Source organism: Tursiops truncatus, chromosome 1 (genome assembly GCF_011762595.2).
Source record: "Tursiops truncatus isolate mTurTru1 chromosome 1, mTurTru1.mat.Y, whole genome shotgun sequence".
Taxonomy (NCBI): Eukaryota; Metazoa; Chordata; class Mammalia; order Artiodactyla; family Delphinidae; genus Tursiops; species Tursiops truncatus.
In genome coordinates this window covers 136,349,177-136,373,017 of record NC_047034.1, presented here as the reverse complement: position 1 = coordinate 136,373,017, position 23,841 = coordinate 136,349,177, and the positions used below count along the sequence as shown (strand labels likewise).

Below are 23,841 nucleotides of genomic sequence, written 5' to 3'. Positions count from 1 at the left end.
CATCCATGTTGAAAATAGGATTTCTTTCTTTCTCATGACCTAATAATATATTGCACTGTGTGTGTGTGTGTGTCTCTGTGTGTGTGTGTGTACATGAGAGAGAGAGAGAGAGAGAGAGAGAGAGAAAGAGGGAATATGCACACCACATCTTCTTCATTCATTCATTCATATGTTCATGGACACTGAGGTAGTTTCCATATCTTTGCTTTTGTGAATAATGCTGCGATGAACATGTGAGTGTAGATATTTCTTTGATATCCTGTTTTTATTTCAAGTATCCAGAAGTGGGATTGCTGGATCATATGGTAGTTCTATTTTTTATTTTTTGAGGAACCTCCACACTGTTTTACATAGTGGTTACATCAATGTACATTCCCATCAACAGTGCACAAGGGTTCCCCTTTCTCCACATCTTCACCAACACTTGTTATCTTTTCAGTTTTAATGACAGCCATTCTGACAGGTGTGAGGTGATAGCTCATTGTGGTGGTGGGTTTGATTTGCATCTACCTGATGGTTAGTGATGATTACCTGATGATTTTGTGTACGTGGCCATTTGTATACTTTCTTTGGCAAGAGGTTTATTCAGTTTTTCTGTCCATTTTTAAAAATCAGATTGTTTGGTTTTTTGCTATTAAGTTGTTAAGTAATTTATATATTTTGGGTATTAAAACCCCTTATCAGGTATATAATTTGCAAATTTTTTCTTCCATTCAGTAGGTTGCCTTTTCATTTTGTTGATGTTTTCTTTTGCTATGCAGAAGCTTTTTAGTTTGATTTAGTCCCACTTGTTTATATTTGCTTTTGTTGCCTTTGCTTTTGTTGTCAAGTCCCAAAAAATCATTGCTAAGACTAATATCAAGGAGCTTACCCCCTTCTAGAAGTTTTATGGTTTCTGGTTTTAAATTTAAGTCTTTAATCCATTTTGAGTTGATTTTTATGTACTGTGTGAGATAGGGGTCTATTTTCATTCTTTTGTATGTGGCTATCCAATTTTCCCAACACCAATTATTGGAGAGAGTATCTTTTCCCCATTGTATATTCTTGATTCTTTTGTCATAAATTAATTGACCTTATATGCATGAGTTTATTTATGGGCTCTTTATTCCATTAATCTCTGTGTCTGGTTTTATGCCAGTACTGTGCTGTTTTGATTACTATAACTTTGTAATGTAGTTTGAAATCAGGAAGTATGATGCATCCAGTATGTACAAAATACTGTGCTTATATACTTCCTAGGAGATTCAGATGAATACTGACTGTCTTATTCAAGGAGGATAAGAGCTAATAGCTCATGTCATGTGATTTTTCAAAAATACAAATATATAAAATAGCCTCAAAATGATGAATGACACATGAGCTTTATAAATATACTGTGAGGGTTTGAAAGAAGTTCAAACCCTCAGTATTACATCATTTGAGATTCCATCAAATAGGGAGAAAATGGGAAAGCTTTATAGAAAAGGCAAAAAAAAAAAAGGGTTACTTGTGGATTTTCTGATGAAATAGTTTTGAAACTAGTTATGAGTTTTAGTTTATTATAGCAATTATTTATTCTTCAATAATACAATGACTGGATTAACCAGAAGAGGAGAAAGAAAGAGATTAACAAAACATAGTAAATTCTATTCTATTCTATACAAAAGATGTTTCAAATTTGATTATACTTTTAGGTAAGAATTTGGACTTCAGTCATCCTTTTCACAAAGATTTAATTAACATCTCTGTACTAGGTGTTGAGGATACAGAGGAGACTAAGATATAGTTTCTGTCCTCAAGGAGTGCATACTCCAATAGAAGAGACAGACATGAAAAGAGATATCTTCTGTTCTATGCAATAAATGGTATCAAAGAGGCATATATGAGTAAAGAAGTTTGGAGTTACAGTGGAAGGAAGCATGAATAAATAATTATGTTGCTATGACAGCAAGGTTATTTTCCTTTTTCTTTTCTCTAGTTGGAGAACATCAATTAACAGGCCATAAGGTGGCAGTTAAAATTTTAAATAGACAGAAGATTCGCAGTTTAGATGTTGTTGGAAAAATAAAACGAGAAATTCAAAATCTAAAACTCTTTCGTCATCCTCATATTATCAAACTGTAAGTATTTTTGCACTTGATAATATAAAAGAGAAACTGTCTTGAAATATTATATTTAATAATTACTTATTTTTAGTTAAACTTTTATAAATATACAATTTTTTCATATTTATATTTAGCAAGTGTTAATTCATTTAACCTCATCAATCCTTTTTTGCATACTTCTGGTTTAGAATTAAAAGTCTAATTGTAAATTGGCTCATCGCTAATATTCGTGTTGAAGGTCATTTAGTACTTTGCTATTTCTAGATTTCTTTTATAATTATTTTCTAGTCACTTTTAATTAACATACCAAGATATTTTCTTTATGGAAAAGGTAGACAGTTACTATTAAAGATTATCTGCCATAGTATTGAATATTATTTGCCAAACTGCAATCATTACTTTAATTACTGATCGTAAAGCCCTTAGGAAGGCAAATGATTTTTTTTCTTTTTGGATAAGACAAGTTACAAGCTTAGAAGATAAGTAAATTAAGAGTTTAATAAATACACTAAGTAATTAAATTGGAAGGTAAATAATTTAAAATCAGCTAGACCCATAGACAATTTAGACATTAAGTATGCAGCAGTGTTCCTTTACATCATTTGAAGTTATGTTTAATATTTATTGTGAAAATGTAATATGCTAAACACTGAAAACTGTCTTTACTTTTATCTTAAAGCTTGGATAGAGTTTAATAAAATAAATATTAATTTTATTGACTACCTGATAATGGCTAGAAACTGTACTGAGCATTCTACATACATAATTTCACTTCACTTCACTTCATTCTCACAATAAGCATATAAGGAGTATTGTTATCCTCATTTTATTGATAAGAAAATTGTATGTCTAAAGAAGATCAGCAGCTTGTCCAAGGTTAAATAGCTAGTAAGTTGCAGAGCTAGTAGTTGTGTTCATATCTGATTTCAAATGCCATGCTGTTAATTTCTACTCCAGTACTGAGAAAACTGAGATGACAAGCAGTAGTATTAATATCTTTGAGGCTTTGTTTGCTAGGTCATTATAGTCAGAGGTTATATTTAGCCTAAACTTTGTTAGTGAGTAATCTTTAGATGTCAGCATTGATGGGGAACTACTTGATAACCCTCTAGAGGTATGTTGTCTACCTAATAACAAGGCTGCGTAGTAGCTGTGGTAGGGAATAGTGTCCCTCAGTCCCAAGATGTCCTAATCCCCAGTGAGTATGTTATATTACATGGCAAAGGAGGAGTCCAAGGTTATGGATGGATTTAAGGTTGCTAGTCAGCTGACAAAAATAGGGGGATTTTCCTGGGTTATCTGGGTGGTCTGAGTGTAATACAATGGTCCATAGAAGTGGAAGAGGGAATCATAAGCCAGAGGAAGAGATTTGAGGATGGAAGCAAGGTCAGAGTGATGGGATATGAGAAGGACTGAACTGGCTGTGGCTGGCTTTGAAGATGGAGGAAGGGGGCCATGAGCCAAGGATTGCAGATGGTCTCTAAAAGTTGGAAAATACAAGGAAATGGATTTCTTTTAGAGCCTCCAGGAGGCAATGCAGCCCTGCTATGTCTTGATTTTTTAGCCCAGTGAGGCACGTGTCAGACTTCTCCCCTATCAGACTTCTTACCCCTATGTAAGATAATACAGAATACATTTGTGTTGTTTTAAGCACTAAGTATGGCAACAATAGGAAACCAATACAGTAGCATTCTTGAAATCCTTAAATGAATGGCTGATCCAGTTATTGCTGGGATTTGGAACATGCATTTATATATTTCTAGTATTTATAGTATTTCTATAACTAGATACATTTATTGCTAGAGAACCATTGCAAATTGGTATGTTAAATGAGGGTCCCACTCAGTGTATCTTACCAACAGCATGAATATGTCACTGACTGTTCAAAGAAGGCTTTTTTTGGGTTTGGTGTGCCATTGGGTGACCTGTGATGACTCTTTTCTCACATCACTATGATGAAAACTTCATTCTAACAGTAAGCTTCAGTGTCATTTGATCTTCATTTGAAGTTCACTTGATCATAAACGTAAACAGGAAATGAGGCCCCTGAAATTGTATGGCAGTACTTGATTATGAGGTTGTCGTCTAGGACCTGTATTCTAGATAATCCAGAATATGTATATACAAGCTTTTAAAGATGATCATAGGAATTAAAATATCACCTATGAGTTCAGTGACTCACTCTTGTATTCTTTGTTTCCTTAACTTTAAAATGGGGATACCCCATGGTGCTCTTTGAGGATTAAATGTGTTCTTACTGTTACAATGCCTGCTATTAGATGTGCATTGGCCCAGAAGCAGGAATTGGCAGGCTGCAAGCTGATTCCAGTCCTCTCATGATTCCGAATGATTTTCAGTTAAGTGAAACAGCTCATGTCTGACTTCAGCTCCATGTTAGTAATGACTTTATTCTAGTTACTGAATGACTTCTAAGCTAAGTCTCTTTGCTCTTCCTTACTGAGTGGTCACTTCCTATAAGAGGAGAAAACTGGGAAACCAGACTAAAAAATGTCACGTGCCAAAGTGAGAATGGAGAGGGGAGAGATCTCTGTATTTTCCTTGTTTCCTGACTTCACCACTTTTAGAATGCCAACCCTGAAAGATCCCAGGGAACCTTTGTCCATTTAGGGTATGAGTTCTAGTTCCTGTTCCGTTCCTATAAACACAAATCAGATTTTGTCAATAAGCAGTTGCAGTTGTCGTGAGGATTTAGAAGCTTATTTTTGATGTTATAACTACTAGTGTTTTCTTCCTTCCATTTCTGTAATTACTTATAATTGTTTGATTTTGGTTTGATTACTTGTATCATTCTGTTTTAGAATTATTTAATTATTTGCTGTTTTGTGAAGGAGTTATAGAATGTTCTCAATACTACTCAAAGGTAATTGGCAGAGGTGAATTTAATGTTTAAAGCTTCTGGCTTCCAGCCTTGAGCTTATCCATTCTGCCACATTTCCTCTTTAATTGTGGATCTGAATTTTTTTAAAAAAGGCACTCATGTATTCTTGCTACACAACAAGCTTACTGACATAGCCTTTAACAGCGTCGGTGATTTAAACAGGGAGAGAGACCTGATCCTTTTAATCGTTTTGTTTGTTCTCTGCAGTCTTGGACTAACTGCCAAGAATAGTTTCCTTGCTACAGAATGGGCTTCTAGAGTAAGCAAGAAAGTTTGAAAAGTAAATACTAAGAATGAAGGTTATATATTGCACAATTTCTCTATTAATTCCAATTGAAAAAACCCCACTGGGAGAAAATTAAAAGGAATAAACAGGATTGAAAGGAAACTCCAAACTTTCCCATGAACTAGAATTTGTTGAAATGACTTTTGTCCTTGTTTTTCATTCCCCCATGGTTCTTAGGGAAACTTCATTTTAACTGGTCAAAGGATCAATACTTTCTAATTTGGTAGAGATGGTTTTGCCTGCCAACTCTTAAAAATGTTTATCTTATCCGACCTACGGACAGCTTTTAACATTATTCACCACTACCACCTTGAAATGTTGTAGTCTCTAGGTCTCCGTGGGACCACAGTCTTCTGATTTTCTTTTTACATTCTTGCCTCTTCTTGAGACTTTCTATTCTGGGTCCCTTGTTATCTGCCTGGCCATTAGATATTGATGTATTTCAGCATTCTGAGCTAGAGTAATCTTAGTGAACCCTTTTTGGGTGTCATTTGTCATCTCTATCTTAAAAATTTACAAATCTGTATTGCTCCTGAATTCTGGACACATTTATCGAACTATTTATTGGGTGTTTCCATTCTGGAGTCACAGAGTCATCTGAAACTAAGTTGAACTTTTTATCCCATATATACATATTTTTTGTGCGTGAATGAAAATACCATTCACACAGCTTCCTAAGCCTAAAACTTGGGCATCATATTTAACTCCTCTTCCCTCGCCCCTTACATATAATTGATCATTAAGTTCTGCCACTCTTAATCTTGAGTGTCCCCTAAATCTTGTTCATTTCTCTCTGCTCTTATTGTCAGGTCACCACCTTCTCTTGCTTGCTATATTTCAACTGTTGCTTCTGCTTGGAAAACTTTACCTATATCTCCCTTCCTCTAGGCTTCCAATTCCAACGTCCTTTAAATATCAGCTTTTAAATGCAACTACCTCTAGAAAAACTACTTTGCCCTAGTCCTAACACTGGGTTAGGTTTCATCCTCTCGGTCCTGGAGCACCCAGAATTTCAGCTTTTCCAAAGTCCTGGGCATTATATTGTAATTGGTCATTTTCTTATTAGTATCGCCACGAGACTGAATTCTTTAGGAGCAGAAGCTATGTTTGTTTTTTCTTTTATTCAGCAAATTTTTATTGGGCACCTAGTATCTGATAGGTAAGGCATTGGGGGTACAGTGGTAAAAGACAGCGTCTCTGCCCTTGTGGAGTTTATGTTCTAGGGGTATCTAGCGTTCTCGATAGTAAGTAAACAAATTAACCAGACTGTTTTAGGCATTGATAAGTGCTATGAGGAGAGTGAAACAGGGTGCGGTCCTAGGGTGTGCCGAGGAAGGAGGAGGTGCTAATTTAGATTGGGTTGTTAAGAAAGCTTCACTGAGAGGTAAGGTTTGAGCTAAGACCTAAAGGATGATAAAGATCTAGCCATTTGAAAATCGGGGGACAGAGTGTTTTTAAAGCAAGGGCACCAGCAACCTCAGAGTTGCTGAGGTGGAAACAAAGTTCGAGTATTATAGGAAAAAGAAGATTGCTATGTCTGGAGTGGAGTGAATGATGGAAAGAGAGGTAGTTCATGAGGTCAGAGAGTAGACATGGACCACATATCATAGAATCTTGAAGATCTTGCTGATTTTGGATTCTGTTCAAAATGGGAAGCTTTCAGAGAGCCGGGGGAGTGACATGATATGACCATAGTGTGGAATGGGTACAGAGGCAGAAGTGGAAGCAGAGAGACCAGTTAGGAAGCTGTTGCTATGGTCCAGCTGACAGATTAATGGTGGCTTTAGCCAAGTGGTGGTATAGATTTGTGCTGTCCAATACAGTAGCCACTAGCCATATGTTACATAAATTTAAATTAAATGAATTAAAAATTTTGGTTCTCTGGTCACACTATCCACATTTCAAGCGCTTAATAGCCACATGTGGCTAGTGGCTATTGTATTGGACAGAGAAGATATAAAATATTTCCATCATTGCAGAAAGTTGTATCTGACAACACTGGTCTAGCTGGAGGTAAATCTGTCAATTCAATATATATTTTGGAGGTAAAACTAATAAATTACTGAGGAAAAGAAAGGGAGTGAGGACCCTCCCCCCACTTTTTTTTTGCCTGAGCAACTGGGATTTTGGGTTTTGGCTTGAAAAACTAGGTGTTGATAATGATACCATTTTCTGAGATACGAAGAATGGAGGAGAACCATGTTGGGATACAGGTGAACATTAATGGTCTGCTTTGGCTGTGTTAAGTTGAGAATCCCATTAGATATCCAAGTGGAGATGTCCAATACCATCTTTATCTCTCCAACACCTAGTATAATACTAGGTGTTCAGTGATTACTTACTGCATATATAAGGAAGTAACATGTGAACAAGGTCCTGATGATTCTAGGAGGACAGCAAAGCAAAAGAATGAAAGTGTAAAGAACATGGTGTGGTGGGAACAAACAGTCTGGTTTGTCTCATGTACAGAGTATGTATAGGGAGATGGAGGAAAATGAGGCCAGAGTGTTAGCTTGTTGATCCATTCATTCAACAAATGGTACCATTTAGGTACTGGGGATACACCACCAAACAAAAAGAGACAACAACAAAATTTCTGCTATTATGAAGCTCATATTTCTGTGTGTGTGTATTTTGTGTGTGTGTGTGTGTGTGTAGTGGGTGGCGTTGAAGAGATAGACAATAAATGCTATGTCAGTAAAATATGTTATATGTTAGACAGTGAAGAGGAGAGGGCATATGCCTGCAGATATCTGGAGGGGGGAATAACAGATGGTGAGAACAGCACATACAAAGGTTCTGAGGTGGAAATTGCTACAGGCAGTAGTAGGTAGATCATAGTAGCAGAGTGATCTAGGGGGAATTGGAGTAAGAGATGTGGTCAGAGACATAAAGGGGAGCCAGATTGTGTAGGATACACTAGACCACTGTAAGAGCTTTGGCTTTTAACTCTGAGTAAAAGAGAAGCCATTGGCAAGTTTTGACCACAGGTGTCATGTGACCCGACTTACATTGAAGCAGGGAAATCAGTTAGGGGTCAATTGCAGTATTCTGAGCAAAAGAGATGGTGGCTTGGAATAGAGCATAGTGTGGAGGGTGTTGAGAAGTAAGCTTATTTTGTATATATTTTCAAGATAGAGAACAGCGTTTGCTGACAGATTAGATGTAGGCTGTGGAAGGAGAGAAGTCAAGGATGACTCCAAGGTTAGCTGGCGTGGGCAAATAAAAAAATGGAGTTGCCGTTAATTGAAATGGAAAAGATTGTAGGAGGAACAAGTTTGAAGTGGGATGTTAGGTATTAAGAATTCGATTTTGGTTTTTTGAAGTTGAAATGTTTATTAGGCATCCAAGTAGAGATGCAAGTAGGTTATTTGATATGTGAGTCTGAAGTTAAGGGGAGAGGTATAAACCAGAGATAAATTTGGAAGTCATCAGCGTATAGATGGTATTTAAGATATTTAAGGCCCAAAGACTAGATGATGTCACCAAGGATGTGCATATAAATAAATAAGAATTCTAGGGAGTGATCTCTATGGCAGTATGATGTTAAGATGTCTGGGGGATGAGGAGGAACCAGCAAAGGAGAATGAAAGTGAACAGTTAAAATGATTGGAGGAAAACCAAGAGAATTTGGCGTCTTGAAGCCAAGGGGAAAATGTGTTTGAAGAAAGAGAGATTATTAACTGTTGCTATACTGCTGAATATTGAGTAAAATGAGGCTGAGAAGGAAGAGCTAATTGTAGAAGCCAAGTCCTTTAGTAGATGGGGCAAAGGAATCCAGTGCATAATTGGAGGAGTTAGTCTTAGACAGTATATAACCATGGAATGAGTCATTGTGTGTAGTAGAGGGAACGAGAGTTAGAACTGAGGAGTGAAGGAAATTAGAGGGCATGTATTGGACAGATCATCTAGATGGATATTTTGTTCACCCAGAATGATGACAGCATTAGCAGTGGGGAAAGAGACATTAAGTCAAAATGGGAGGGAGTTGACAATGAGGTTGGTTGATGACTATAACAAGAAAAGGTATTGGGTAGTGTGATCTGGTGGCCTGCACTTCAGAGACAGTGGGTTTTTGAGGGAATATTTCCTTTAGACCGTAGTTCATTACTAGACTATGGAAATTGGCCAGCATTTAAATTTTCATTGTGAGTTAATAAAATCTAGGCTGTGATCAGTAATGACTGCTGATATCTCAAAAAAGAGGCAGATATCCTACATCTGTGGCTGGAAGCACATACCACCATCTAGTCTTTAAGAAGAAAATTAAAATCAAACTGAAATCTGGTCAGGCCTCTGGATCCAACAGTATTTACTGAAGACTCCAATGTACTCGGAGGAATCAGCAACTACATTTATTAGAATTGTATCACTTTTCTCTTTTACCCCAAAGATGTACAGAGCAGAAAAGTGACTGAAAATTGTTACTAAATCAGATCAGCCTACAGTGAAGTGACACAGCGGGTGGTCCGGCCCCTCAGTATTCATTTTATTCAATTAGAGTTTGCTGGGCTTCCCTGGTGGCGCAGTGGTTGGGAGTCCACCTGCCGATGCGGGGGGGCGCGGCTTCGTGCCCCAGTCCGGGATGATCCCACGTGCCGCGGAGCGGCTGGGCCCGTGAGCCATGGCCGCTGAGCCTGCGCGTCCGGAGCCTGTGCTCCGCGGCGGGAGAGGCCATAGCGGTGAGGGGCCCACGTACCGCAAAAAAAAAAAAAAAAAAAGAGTTTGCTGCCTGTTAGGGCTGCTCTTACAGAACCGTCTTTTTTCTCTAGTTCTCAGGGAAGATTCCCCTTTCATAGTTCATTTGTAGTAGACTCAGCCTTATTTGCCAGTTATATTAGTTTATTCTGTGTGAAGTGGGGTACCTTGTCATTTTTCATCCCCAGGACTGACGATGGCTATTATAAATATTTCTTCTGAAAGTCTATAATCATTTTCAATACTACAGCTTTAATTTTTACTTTTTTCTATTGTTTTAATTGAAGCATAGTTTATTTACAATGTTGTGTTAATATTTTACTTTTTGCAAGTGTTTAATTTATACATGATGTGTCCTCTTTTAAAATATATAGTATATAGTTATATCACCAACTTCCTAGTCATTTTTTCCCTCCTCTTTAATGAAGACTAGTAACCAGAACCGCCATTTCGAACATACTCTCTTTTTTTGCACATTAATAATAAAAGTTGCCCCATCTGGGTGGACTAATTACCAAAACGTTCCCCTGCTTCTGGCACATCCTGTGTCAAGGTATACTGCCTACAGGGGGCATCTGAGCCACTTCTCAGCCCCTGCTTGTGCCTTCCACTGGGTGCCTTTAAGGCATGCAGAACTGCCAGCTACACTTAGTGGCTTTAAATAGCAACTCAGTGTAAATTAGATACTGCTCATGATTAACCAGATTATAAGTAATTCTTTATAAATAAAGCAGAGTAGAACAATTTTTCTTTTATATGTGTTAAATGCAACCTTCATTTAAAACATTAATGTTATATTTAACTTGTATTTAAAGTTTTCAAAACTCTGGTACAATTGTGTGTGTATGTGGAAGTTGTAGTTTTTTAGGAAAATTTTTATTTTGTCAAATAGAGCTAAGGTTCTTTATTGTTTTATGTGCTCAGCTTTGAGTGCCTAGAAAACGTACATATACATTTTCACACACATAAACACATACACATGCGTAAATACATACATCTATTTAATTTTTTATTATGGATATTTCATAATGAATACAGCAGTAAAGTGATGAAGCCTCATTTATCTGTCATTCAGCTTCAGCAGTTATTAGTGTATTGTTTTATCTGCTTCCTCCTACTTCTCCCACCCCAAATTATTTTGAAGCAAATCCCAAATAGTATGTTTTTAGTCTGTAAATTCTTCAGTATCTACTGTGGAATTTAAAGGCTCTATCTTAATAAAACAAGCACAGTTCAGTATCACGCCTAAACAGTTAGAATATTATGAACTCTCCAGTCAGTATTCAGATTTTCTTGATTGTTTCATAAATGGTTTTTAAAGTTGGTTTGTTTGAACTGGAATGAAAACAAGTCTATACAGTATAATTGGTCAATATGTCTCTTGATTTGCTTTTAATCTATACCTTCCCCTCCCTTTTTTTGCATTTCATTTTTTTGAGGAAAGGATCATTTGTCTACTTCATAGATTTTGCTGAGTTGTATCCCTTTTGGTATCATTTTACCTTTCCAAGAATATTTTTCACTTATGTTTAAATATAAGCTACCTCATCTCTATAGACTACAAACAGATTTTTGTTTAAATGGAAAAATTGATGCTTAATTTAGTTGTTGAGGAATGAAGGATTTCCTACATTTTATAAACATGAAAGGGGGGATCTGGAGGGAAGTTTGTAAGCCCTGGGAAGTAATTGAGTTTTGTGAAGCTCCGTGTTCATAGCTCTGTGATTATTTTGATAACATTATATAATTTGTTGCCATCTTAAAATATGGTAGAATACTGGAATATCAATTTATAGCAAGAATGGATGTACTAGGTTGATTCTGGTTAAAGTAACATTTTTTATTAAATTTTTTCATTTACAAAAAAGATACCAGGTGATCAGCACTCCAACAGATTTTTTTATGGTAATGGAATATGTGTCTGGTGGTGAATTATTTGACTACATCTGTAAACATGGACGGGTGAGTAACATGCTGTTTAGTACAATAAGCCCTTAAGCTAAAAAAGAAGAAAGTAGTGAGAAATAGCAAACCACAAATGTATCTTCAGAGTCGGGGTTGCTTCTGTAATAATGTCTAACTAAACATACAGAGTATTAGATATATTTTTCCTTAAAAAGTACACTTTATGAAATACTGATTTTAGGAAATATATTCCACTTAACTGCCAACATGAAAAGCCTGTGCTTTTCAAAATGAAAAATCTGTTCCATAACATCGTATCGACGCTTCAGTTATTTCCTTTTCTTAGCAATTTCACGTAAGTTCTGTTTTAGATTATGTTTTACTTGTTGATTCCCTGAAACACTGTGCACACTTAGTAATATTAATTGAAAATGAACTGCCTAGCAGCAAAGAAAAACCTGTTGATTGACATGTTGAGCTTGAATGCAAGTTTTTGGCTTGTTTGTCTCATTTGTTGAGAATTCTGGCACAGTTCTAATTAGTGTACTCAGTTATATTTAGGCTGATTATGAAACTAAAACTTTTGCTATGTAGATGTCCCCAATGTTCTTAGTGCAGTTTCTTTTATACCTGATAGGTTGAAGAGATGGAAGCCAGGCGCCTCTTTCAGCAGATTCTGTCTGCCGTGGATTACTGTCACAGGCATATGGTCGTTCATCGAGACCTGAAACCAGAGAACGTGCTATTGGACGCACACATGAATGCCAAGATAGCTGATTTTGGTATGCAACTCCAGGGTTGTTTAGAAGTGTGCTAGCTGCCTTTGCAGGTGTGTCAGTACCAACTCTTAATGAACTAAGAACTTTCAACTTCATTGATGTAAATCCTATACCATGAAAAGGGATTAGTTGGACAGTCTGCACACTAGCTTGCTCTATTCATTTAAACCACTTTTTAAAAATGCAAGTATTTCTAGAGACATTCAGAGGGCTTGCGTCAAGGTAAATCCACTCAATCTGCGTTGCTTCCTCAGGAAATGAGACTTAACTGTTTTTTTGTGAGGGCCACAAACTCCTTTGAAAATCTAATGAAAGTATGGGCACTTTCCCTGATAAATGCACTTAAATGGAGGTACGTGAAAATTTGCACGCAGTTTTGGAGCGTTGCAGTCCTTCTGAATTGATCGAGGAGGAATGTCAGTGGACTACGGGTAACAGGTAACAACTTGGTAGAAGAGTAGGAGTTTTTGTTGGTGGTAAAATAAGAGGGTAAAATGTAATTTTTATGCCCCAATCACTTTCTGGGATAAACATACCTGGACAGGGTGCCGTAGTAGAGGAGAGGATCAGAAAGTGAGAAATTTATAGAAAGAGATGAAAAGGTATCAGAGTTCAGCATTACTTATTTAAAATTTTTGTCTGTACCTTGTCTTTAATCTAAAAGCCAGGGAAGTCATTTTCCTATTTCTCTTCCTTCTCTAAATCACAAAGCTCATTTACTGCTGTAGTGCAACTAGATTTCTGGTTCAATGGAATGTTTTTCTATGTTGAATTAAAGCTCTGCAAATTAAAAACTTTTGGAACGTAATATTTATAAATTGGAGCCTATCTGATTTCTACTTAGAGATATTCAAAAATGCCTTTGAAAGCAGAGTATAAAAAAGTAATCGTAGTCTCTATTTTCTTTCATTTGTAGACATGGGTAAATAATATTTTGATGCTTTTATGTTTGGAAAAGTTCATATAATTTAGAATAACCTCATATTTGTGAAGTGAATCAACATTCTTATTTAGAAAAGGAGTTTAATTTCAATCTTAGGCATGGTGTGCTTTGGCTTTTTTGTCATGTATGAGCACTCTGAAATGGAGTCTTTCTAGTCCAACAAATGCTTTCTACTGCTTTTAAAAATAAACATTATGATATGTGAGGCATTACAGACTTGACGTTTTTCCTTATGCATTTATCTGTATTTAGTTTTAAACATATGTAGCACCAGGTAAACATATTACTCTTATTTTTAGGATTATCTAATATGATGTCAGATGGTGAATTTCTGCGAACTAGTTGTGGCTCCCCAAATTATGCAGCACCTGAAGTCATCTCAGGCAGGTAATAATATATCAGTGAAGAGTAAGCTTTTTGTAATGCTTTGTTCATTCTGATAACATTTAACTATAATACATTCTCTTTGGAAGATAAGATTTTTAACATAATAGAAACATATTGTCCCTTTAGTTTTTCTATTGTTGAAGAGAGATTACTTATATTAAACAATTTTTTAAAACATTTGATTTAGATTTTGTTATGAATGTATTTAAGAAGTTTTTCCACTAAAAACTGCAACAAAACTTGATTTATTTTTTTCATTTTAGAAAATTGCAGCTAGGAGAGCAAGCATTTGCTGCATTTAAGCTAGTGTCATTATTTACTTCTCAGACATAGTCCTTTAATAATTCTGTATATACTCTTTTATAAAGCATACAGAGTATTATTTTTATGTTTTGTCTTTAGAAGAATGAGGTTTTCTGGGGGGACAGTATTGTCATTTCATGAAGTTAACTGCACAAGAGAAGACCGTGTAATTTATTCATGTAACTTACTCATTGGTACATTTTTAAAATGTTTATACAGAGTGCAGTGATAAATTCAAGTCTTCTGGGGTGACCAATGTCTGATTTTAAAAGTGTACAGAATTCTATGAGAGAAAATAAAGAAAAGGTATTATTGCAGATATAGCAGTTTGGACTATACAGCAAACAATATAAATAATGGACAGCAATTTTTATTGAAATGGAGTGTATTTTTTTAATTGGAATTGTAGAGATCTACTTTGTTACCTCAGACTTAGGTTTGAGTTTGGTAATGTGCTATCAGTGGAATCTTAATAATGTAGAAAGGTGAGAGGAAAAAGGAATAACATTCTAGGCATAGGTTTTCTGGATAAAGGTAATCTTAGTCCCAGGGGCTACCAAGTGGTTGGAATGAAAGTAGTAGGTACCCAGGATAATGTGATACAGCATGAATACTGTGAAAGAAATTGCAGTAGGACTAGTTAGGTACTTTACTATTCCAAATATTCTTTAAAATAGGTGTGCCAGGCATAAACATTCTGTTATATATGCATTTTCTTTTAATAGCTTTATGGTAAGAAGATTTAGCCTATACACTATATAGTATTGCTTTTCTTCAAATTTATGGTCGTCCACTTCGATGTTTCTATCAAAAATCAACCATAGAAAGTTTTATATTTTTTAATTAGTCAATTAGTAAGCTCAGTTTAGTTTGTGTCAAAAAATAAAAATACTGTTTTCTCTTGGGAAGTTTGAATAGTATTTGGTTAGATCACTTATTCTTTCTGGGGAACAACATTGAATGTTGTGGAGTGGCCACGGACTTCACTAAAGACCTTGGGAAGCAATACATATACAGTCTGTACTGTGTATATAGGTACACATAGAAACAGGGTACACGTAGATGGGAAGTGACACTTGCATTTCAGGTTTGTGTTGTCATCTTTTCCCCTAGATTGTATGCAGGTCCTGAAGTTGATATCTGGAGCTGCGGTGTTATTTTGTATGCTCTTCTCTGTGGCACCCTCCCATTTGATGATGAGCATGTGCCTACGTTGTTTAAGAAGATCCGAGGGGGTGTTTTTTATATCCCAGAATATCTCAATCGTTCTGTTGCCACTCTCCTGATGCATATGCTACAGGTTGACCCCCTGAAACGAGCAACTATCAAAGATATAAGGTGAATAGTCTTTTTGTTGCTATTAAGTACATATTCTAGTATTAATATTAGTACCACTACCTGAATGGCTGCTTTATGTTAGGCACTGTAACACTTGATTTTATACGAATTTTACTTTCCTTATTACATAAAGCTGATCCTGTCACTCAACTTTTAAATATTTCAGATTGTTTCCCAAACTTCTCAGTTTAGGTAGCAAAGCATACAAGGCCCTTCATAGTTAAGGCTCAACGCCGTACCCCTTATACCAGAGCTTCAGCCACAGTGAACTTTTCCTTGTTCCTCAAACATAATGCATATTTTACGCCTCATGTCTTTGTTTATATTATTCCCTTTGCCTCTGATGCCTTTTCTGCATTTTTGGACCTGAAAGATTTCCATTCATCCTTTAAAATTCTGCTCACTTATCACCTTCCTTGTGAAATCACTTCTGATTCTCCTGAGCAGTTTTAGTTGCTTCCACTTCTGTGATTTCCACATTTTGTTCATGCTTTCATTCTTTCATTCTCATTCTGTATCTAGTTGTTTTCAGTGTATCTTTCTCCTCTCTTGTAACTATAAAAGGGTAGAGAGAGTGTCTTATCATCTTTGTATATACAGTGCTAGAAGGCCTAGAAATATAGTGTACACTCAGAAAGTATTTGAATAAGTTTCAAATGGAAAAACAGGGTGAGAGTTATATATTTTACATACGGTTGATGAAATAAACCATAAAAATTTTTGCTAAGATTTTGAATCCAAAAATAGCCGCTAGTGGGTTTGCTGAGAAGGATTTCTTGTTATGTGAGAAACTTTGGAAAGTGCAGTTGCTGGTGTTACTGTGAATATGACCTTTATATAGCACACACAAGTCAGGATGATTCATTGCCTTCTACTTTTTATTTATCAGTCATGTTTCTTAGAGGGTTTTTTGTTCTCACCTAACATTTCATCAGGTATTTATTTGCAAACGCATTCTTTTGACATCTTTCCAGAATACTTTGCCTTGTCTTCATAAGCCAGAATACGACTCTTGGAACATGTCAGTGGTGGCTGAGGTAGTTGTTTTTGTGACTGCTGCTGATCTCTTTGGCACTCCCGTTGCATTCGTGTACTGTTTTCTTCCCCCAACCTCTCTTAGTGTTCCAGGCCTCATACCTAAAAACGTAAAATTGTAAATTAGAACCAGATTTAGTTATGGAAATGGACTTAGCAGGGAAAAACTCTGTTGTGTTCATAGTCCTTTAGAATAAATAGTTCAGGGGCTTCCCTGGTAGCACAATGGTTGAGAGTCCCCCTGCTGATGCGGGGGACACGGGTTCGTGCCCCGGTCCGGGAAGATCCCACATGCCGCGGAGCGGCTGGGCCCGTGAGCCATGGCCGCTGAGCCTGTGCGTCCGGAGCCTGTGCTCCGCAACAGGAGAGGCCACAGCAGTGAGAGGCCCGCGTACCGCAAAAAAAAAAAAAAAATTAAAAAAAAAAAGAATAAATAGTTCACTTAATTGGCTTTTCCTTAGAAAGAAAATTGGCTTTTCCTTAGAAAAGAAAGTTAAGTATGTACTTGCACCTGTTTGTATCAGCACATACGTTGAGAATAGTAAAAGTACTGATTCTGTTAATATTAAACAGGTGTCTGTATATTTACAAGTTTTAGAAGAAAAATGTAAATAAAAGTCTACTAGGATGAGTTAATTTACACATATGTAGGTGGTATAAAATAGTGGCAACCATCTCTGTACTTAAAATAATAACTTGAATTTATAGTTTTCATCATTTTTTTATTTATCCATATTCTGTTTATTAACGTTTGGGAATTCTTCATTTGACAAAATATGGTTCAACAGAGTTACTAATTATTAACGATTATTATATAACAGGTATTTTGCTAGGTACTTGACATATTTTATTGCATTGATTCTTAACAGGTAACTATTATTATTCTCATTTTACAAACCACGAAACTGAAGCTTAGAAAGGTTATGTTTTGATTTATGTATCTGTTTGTCCCTATTAAATTTTAGGGTCCTTTAAATTAGGGACCAAGTATTAATACGTTCTAGGCATTGTACATTTGATATGAATTAGGTTTTGAGTAAATGTGTATTTGTGAAAATTACCCAGCTAACAAGAGGCAGGCAGAAGTAGGGCTCAGATATTGCCTTACTCAGAACCTGTACTACTTCCACTAATCCAGCTTGGCACACCAGTTCTGTGGCATCCAGCCTTTCTCCAAAATACCATGATATGTTATATTTCTCTCATGTTACCACATTCCGTCTTATAGTTACAGGCACACCTAGTTTTACTGTGCTTCGCTTTACCGTGCTGTGTAGCTACTGTGTTTTTTACAAATTGAAGGTTTGTGGGAACCTTGTGTTGTCAGATGATGGTTAGCATTTTTTATCAATAAAGTGTTTTTCAATTAAGGTATACACACTGCTTTTTTAGACATAAAGCTGTTGCAAACATAATAGACTACAGTATACTCTAAATGTAATTTTTATATGCACTGGGAAACCAAAATGTTGGTGACTTGCTTTATTGCAATATTCGCTTTATTGCAGTGATCTGGAACCACACCAGCAATCTCTCTAAGGTATGCCTGTATTTTTGTACAGATCTTTTTTGTCTTTTAAGATGGTAAGCTATTGGAGGTTAGAAAATATATCTCAGTATTTATTCGTTCATTTAATCATTTTTGCTTTTATTTCTTTAACAATTATTTATTTAACATCTACTCTGTTTAAGGTCCTATGCTAGGTGCTGGGAATATATTGGTAGGCAAGACAGACATTGTCTTCAGGAAAATCACATCTTTAAGTGCTGTAAGCTTAGTATTACTGTTAATGTTATTGTGGTTAAAAGTGAGTGTCTGAAGTTCAACTGTCTAATTACGAATTCTGATTCTTTGTTTACTAGCTATTGGCATATTCCTTATAACTCTTCGTGCTTTAGCTACATCATATATAATGGATTTGTTTGGAGGATAGGTTGAACCATATGAATTGACTATTTCTGTAGGTCTAAGCACAGTTGAATATTAGAAACTGCAAACTTTCATCCTAATATAATTAAAGCTTTTAGACTAATGCCCAGCATACAATATTAGCTATTAATATTATTTTAAAGTGAATATATAAGGACCTTTTAGCTGCACTTAAAGAAGTTTGCACACATTGTGAAGTTTCTAAAATTTGATTGGTAGTCATCATAACTCATTTAGTCTTAAGTCATATATCAAAATCAGGTACTAGGCAATAGTGACAGAAAGACATAATTTCTGGTGGCTGTGTAGTAACCCATATGAAATGAATTGATTGTCTCAGGTGAACCTTCATAAACATCCTGGTTACTGCTTACCTTGGTCAAGTTAATTTAGAAATTGACTCCTGAAAATTAAAAGCTGGAAGTATGGCTTTTTTTTTTTTTTTTACATGTGGAGGGTTGCTTTATTATTATAATTATTTTTTTAAATTGAAGTATAGTTGATTTACAAGGTCATGTCAGTTTCAGATGTACAGCACAGTGACTCAGTTAAACACACACATATATGTATATATTCCTTTTCGAATTCTTTTCTGTTACAGGTTTTTACAAAATACTGAGTATAGTTCCCTGTGCTATAGAGTAGGTTCTTGTTGCTTATCTATTTTATATATAGTAGTGTATATATGTTAATTCCAACCTCCTAATTTATTCCTCCCCCAGCCCCAAAGTATGGCTTTTTAATCGGCACTGTTATTATTATGAAGAACTGTGGTTCTTTTTCTGAATTAATTGGAAATGAAAATTTAGATTACTTCTCTATTTATTTTTTTAAACATTTATTGGTATAATTCACATACCATAAATTTGCTTCTTTAAATTATATGATTCAGTGGTTTTTAGTATGTTCACAAAGTTAAACTGTCATCACCACTGTCTAATTCTAGAACATTTTTCTCATCCCCCAAAGAAACTCTATACCCATTTCCTCCTCCTTGCAGCCCCTGGCAACCACTAATCTACTTTCTGTCTTTGTGGATTTCCCTCTTTTGGACATTTCATATAAATGGAATCATACGGCATGTGGCCTTTTGAGTATGGCTTCTTTCACTTAGCATGATGTTTTCAGTGTTCTTTCATGCTGTAGCATGTATCAGTACATCGTTACTCTTTTGCTTGAAAAATATTCCATTGTTTAGATATACTAAATTTTGTTTATCTATTCATCACTTAATGGATATTTGAGTTGTTTCCACTTTTTGGCTCTTATATAATGTTGCCATGAACATTTATGTATAGGTTTTTAAATGGTCATATGTGTTTATTCCTCTTGCATAGATGCCTAGAATTTGTAATTGTTGTTGTTGCTCTTGTTTGTTAAGTGATTTTATTGAACTAATTCCATAAGACTATATTCTTTGTCATGGGTGGCCACTGAAGTCTCTGCTTGGTTAGCTTAATGGTCAGCTAATTATTAGACAAAGCTTTCCTTAAAGGCCTTGATCTAATAAGTCTCCCAGCCTTTGCTGAGAGACTTCGTGTGCATGTTGGGGTATATCTTCAGTGCTTTAATGAAAAGCTCATAACTCTGCATTTGTTTTCATTCCTGCTAGCACAGAGCCTCAAAGTCAACCAGTGATGAGAAATCAGGGCCTTTCTTGGAAATGAACACAGCCCTGCATTTGTGAGTCCCAGGATTATGTAAGAGTATTTCAAGGACCCCTATGGAATTTACTTCCCTAACTTTTCCTTTTTAGTTTTCTGACGAGCTTCTTGTTTGCTCCAACTCTTATTGCTGCTTTTAGCAGCTGGGATGTTAGACAGTTGCCATTGATTGTTTTTGACAAATGTTCTGGGGAGAAGGCTTTGTAGAGGGAGCTCTGAGTCAGGTCAGATGAAGACAGGGCTTGAGTGTAGAGGTTTCCAGAGATCTGCTAGCCATGTCAAATAACGACAGTTCTCTTGGGATAGGACTTTTGGAGAACTCTAAACCTATTCTTCTCCCCATCCCCCCACCAGTGGTTGCTAGATGCTGGTTTTTTGGGCTACAATGATTGTGAGGCTGTTGGTTTTCAAGGCTCCCGTAGAAATGGGGAAAGGAGATGGATATGGAGTAACTTAACGCTTTATTGACTGGGGGATTTTTGCAGAAACTAAGACTAACACCTGTGGCTGTAATACGTCTCTGGTCAAAAATGTGTTAAAGTGTCACAGATCTCGCTGTTCTTACTGAGACTCGGCCAATTTTTTAAACAAACACTCCTCAGATTATTACAGGCCTTTGGTTAATTTCCAGAGTTCTGAAAAAGTTGATTTTGACAATTTTCACTAGTAATCTCGTTTCTGTTATGGAAGAATGAATTTTTGGAGTTCATTCGAAAGTGTTCATCTTCCCTATTTGATATTGATATTTTAAAAACGTTAGATGTGTAACAATTTATTTTTTTCTATTATTTTTTTGGAAAAAATTAGTATTCACCAGTCATTTTATTACTAAACATTTATTTAAGTGCTTATTATTATCATGATATAGCAATTAAACACATTTATGAATTCATTTTTGACTTCATTGGCTATTCATCATTTATTCTGCATTTATTGAGCATTTACTCTGTACTGGGTACTGGAATGCAGGTGAATAAGGCATGGTCCCTGTTTCAAGGAGTTCCCAGTTTAGTGGGGAGGATTAAGGAAAAAAACCTGTAACAACTATAAGAAAGTATGAGTGTTATAATAGCATTATCTACTAGAAGCTGTAGAAGTTTCATCTCTGTGTATACTCAAGGCCTGGCACACCATCATTTCTCACTTGGGCTATTGCACTAGCATCCTCCTCCTCATCATCATTATTACTCTTATCTTTTCAATTCAATTTCTTTATCACAAGCAGAATGATCTTTACAGAATGCAAATTAGATCATGTCACGCCTGTCTCTTTAAAATCTTTCAGTTATTTTCATCACCCATAGTTTTGTCCAAAAACCTTTTTTATAGCCTACAGCTGTCAGAAATACCTGATATCTTTTGCCACTCCAACCCGTAACTCATTATGATTTCATGAGTGTGGCCTCAGTTCAGTTCCTTGAACATGGCAAAATTTTTTCTTATCTCAGAGTCTTTGCATGTATTGTTTCTTTTGCTGTGAATACCTGTTCCCCAGCTCTGCTTAGTTGATTTCTAGTCATTCTGGTATCTTCTTAAATATTACTGAGAGTGGCTTCCTTAATCACCTACCTCCCATTCTGAATTATATACTCTTATTTTACCCTGTACTTTTCACTCATAATCTTTATCACAGGATTTTTATATTTGTGTATTTGTAACTATATATTCATTTTTGAGAGTGTTTGTTTAATCTGTATTCAGCTAGAATATAATTTCTGTGAGAAGGAGTGTGCCTTTTTACCACGGTATGTCCTTAGTAAATATTCATAAATGAATTAGTCAATAGAAGGCATTCAGGTAAACTATATACTGATCTAAATTTAGCTTAGGGAGTGCCCAGTTTACCATGTAGCAATGCTTACACAATCTTGAAGGCGTAGTACATGTTAGTTAAATGAAAAGGGGTGGGATATTCTAGGGTGGCAATAGTAACATCATGTGCAAAGGCCCAGAAGAGTGAGAAAATAAGACCTAGGAGACTGGTTCTCAAACATTTTGGTTTGAGTACCCCTTTACAGTCTTAAAATTGAGGACTCCAAAGAGTCTTTTTTTAAATATAGGTCGTATTTATCAATATCATATTAGAAACCAAAACTGAGAAATTTTAAAAATATTTAATTCACTTAATAATAATAAAAAACCTACTACATGTTATTCTGAATAATATGTCTCTTATGAAAAATAACCTTATTTTCCAAAACAAGAAAATATGGTGACAAGAGTACCTTTATTTTACATTTTTCAAATCCTCTAAATCAGAGACAGCAGCCAGGTTCTCATTATCTGCTTCTTCAGTCATCTGTTGCAATATGCTGTATTAGTTGAAGTCTAGGAAAAATATCAGATCTCAAATAAGTGGTGGGAAAAGGGAGGAACATTTTCATAGCCTTTCAGATAGTTACAGATATTTTTCTTTGATATTAAACCAAAGCTTAACATGTTAATTGCAATATCAAATAAGAAAACATATCAGTGAACTTTTGTACTTTATTACATTAAAATCCACTGGTCTGTTCTGTATTTTGAGTGGATCTTTTGCCCATGTATGATTCTGTAACATCTTGCATTGGTCATATGGAAAATATTGGGTTATTGAGGTAGACTGATGTTCCAAATGGTGACACATTTTATTATATAATATCAAATTACAGTCATTATCCTCTTCATGATAAACGTAGTAGTCTTTAAGTATTGAGAAGCTGTCAAACTCTTGGAGACAGACACAAATTATACAAAATTCTAACATTTTCCTTGAAAGCTTGAATTTTATGATTGGCAACAGATACTGCCAGTTGTTTCCTTTGACGTGACAGGCTCATTTCATTTATTTTTGAGAAAATGTCAGCCAAATACCCAAGTCTGAATAATCATAGTTATTCAAGAGCAGGGACGAATCAACTTACCCAGGGTCCAATAGCTAGTAAGTGACTAGAGACCAGGTCTTTCTGATTCTGTTATATTGTATTACCCCATGTCTGAATTGTTCGGGACTTGCCAAAGCATGTTCTTACAATAGTGTATTGTGGTATTTTTCCTAGAGAGCATGAATGGTTTAAACAAGATTTGCCCAGTTACTTATTTCCTGAAGACCCCTCCTATGATGCTAACATCATTGATGATGAGGCTGTGAAAGAAGTGTGTGAAAAATTTGAGTGTACAGAATCAGAAGTAATGAACAGTTTATATAGTGGTGACCCTCAAGACCAGCTTGCAGTGGCTTATCATCTTATCATTGACAATCGGAGAATAATGAACCAAGCCAGTGAGTTCTACCTCGCCTCTAGTCCCCCAACTGGTTCTTTTATGGATGATAGTGCCATGCATATTCCCCCAGGCCTGAAACCTCACCCAGAAAGGATGCCACCTCTTGTAGCAGACAGCCCTAAAGCAAGATGTCCGTTGGACGCACTGAATACAACTAAGCCCAAATCTTTAGCCGTGAAAAAAGCCAAGTGGCATCTTGGAATCCGAAGTCAAAGCAAACCATATGACATCATGGCTGAAGTTTACCGAGCTATGAAGCAGCTGGATTTTGAATGGAAGGTAGGAAATTGTAGTATATGAAGATCATTTGTAGAAGCCATTTTTTG

At 35.8% G+C, this 23,841-nt stretch overlaps 1 protein-coding gene across 8 annotated transcripts in view; it reads left to right on the top strand.

The window, feature by feature from the left end:
* The window catches only part of PRKAA2 (protein kinase AMP-activated catalytic subunit alpha 2), a 71,152-nt gene that overhangs the window by 29,992 nt on the left and 17,319 nt on the right, over positions 1 to 23,841 (top strand). For 6 of the 8 annotated variants that reach the window (XR_012324627.1, XM_004323923.4, XM_033866026.2 and 3 more), the window contains 6 exons: positions 1,958 to 2,099; positions 11,836 to 11,929; positions 12,510 to 12,654; positions 13,894 to 13,981; positions 15,398 to 15,622; positions 23,290 to 23,794. Coding sequence is in view for 7 of the 8 variants with exons in the window: in XM_004323923.4 (XP_004323971.1) it covers positions 1,958 to 2,099; positions 11,836 to 11,929; positions 12,510 to 12,654; positions 13,894 to 13,981; positions 15,398 to 15,622; positions 23,290 to 23,794 (1,199 nt within the window). In the remaining variant the exon portion in view is untranslated. Of the gene's footprint in view, positions 1 to 1,957; positions 2,100 to 11,835; positions 11,930 to 12,509; positions 12,655 to 13,893; positions 13,982 to 15,397; positions 15,623 to 18,165; positions 22,369 to 23,289; positions 23,795 to 23,841 lie in introns of those variants that run through there. The other 2 variants (XM_033866037.2, XM_033866040.2) reach the window with 2 other exon arrangements.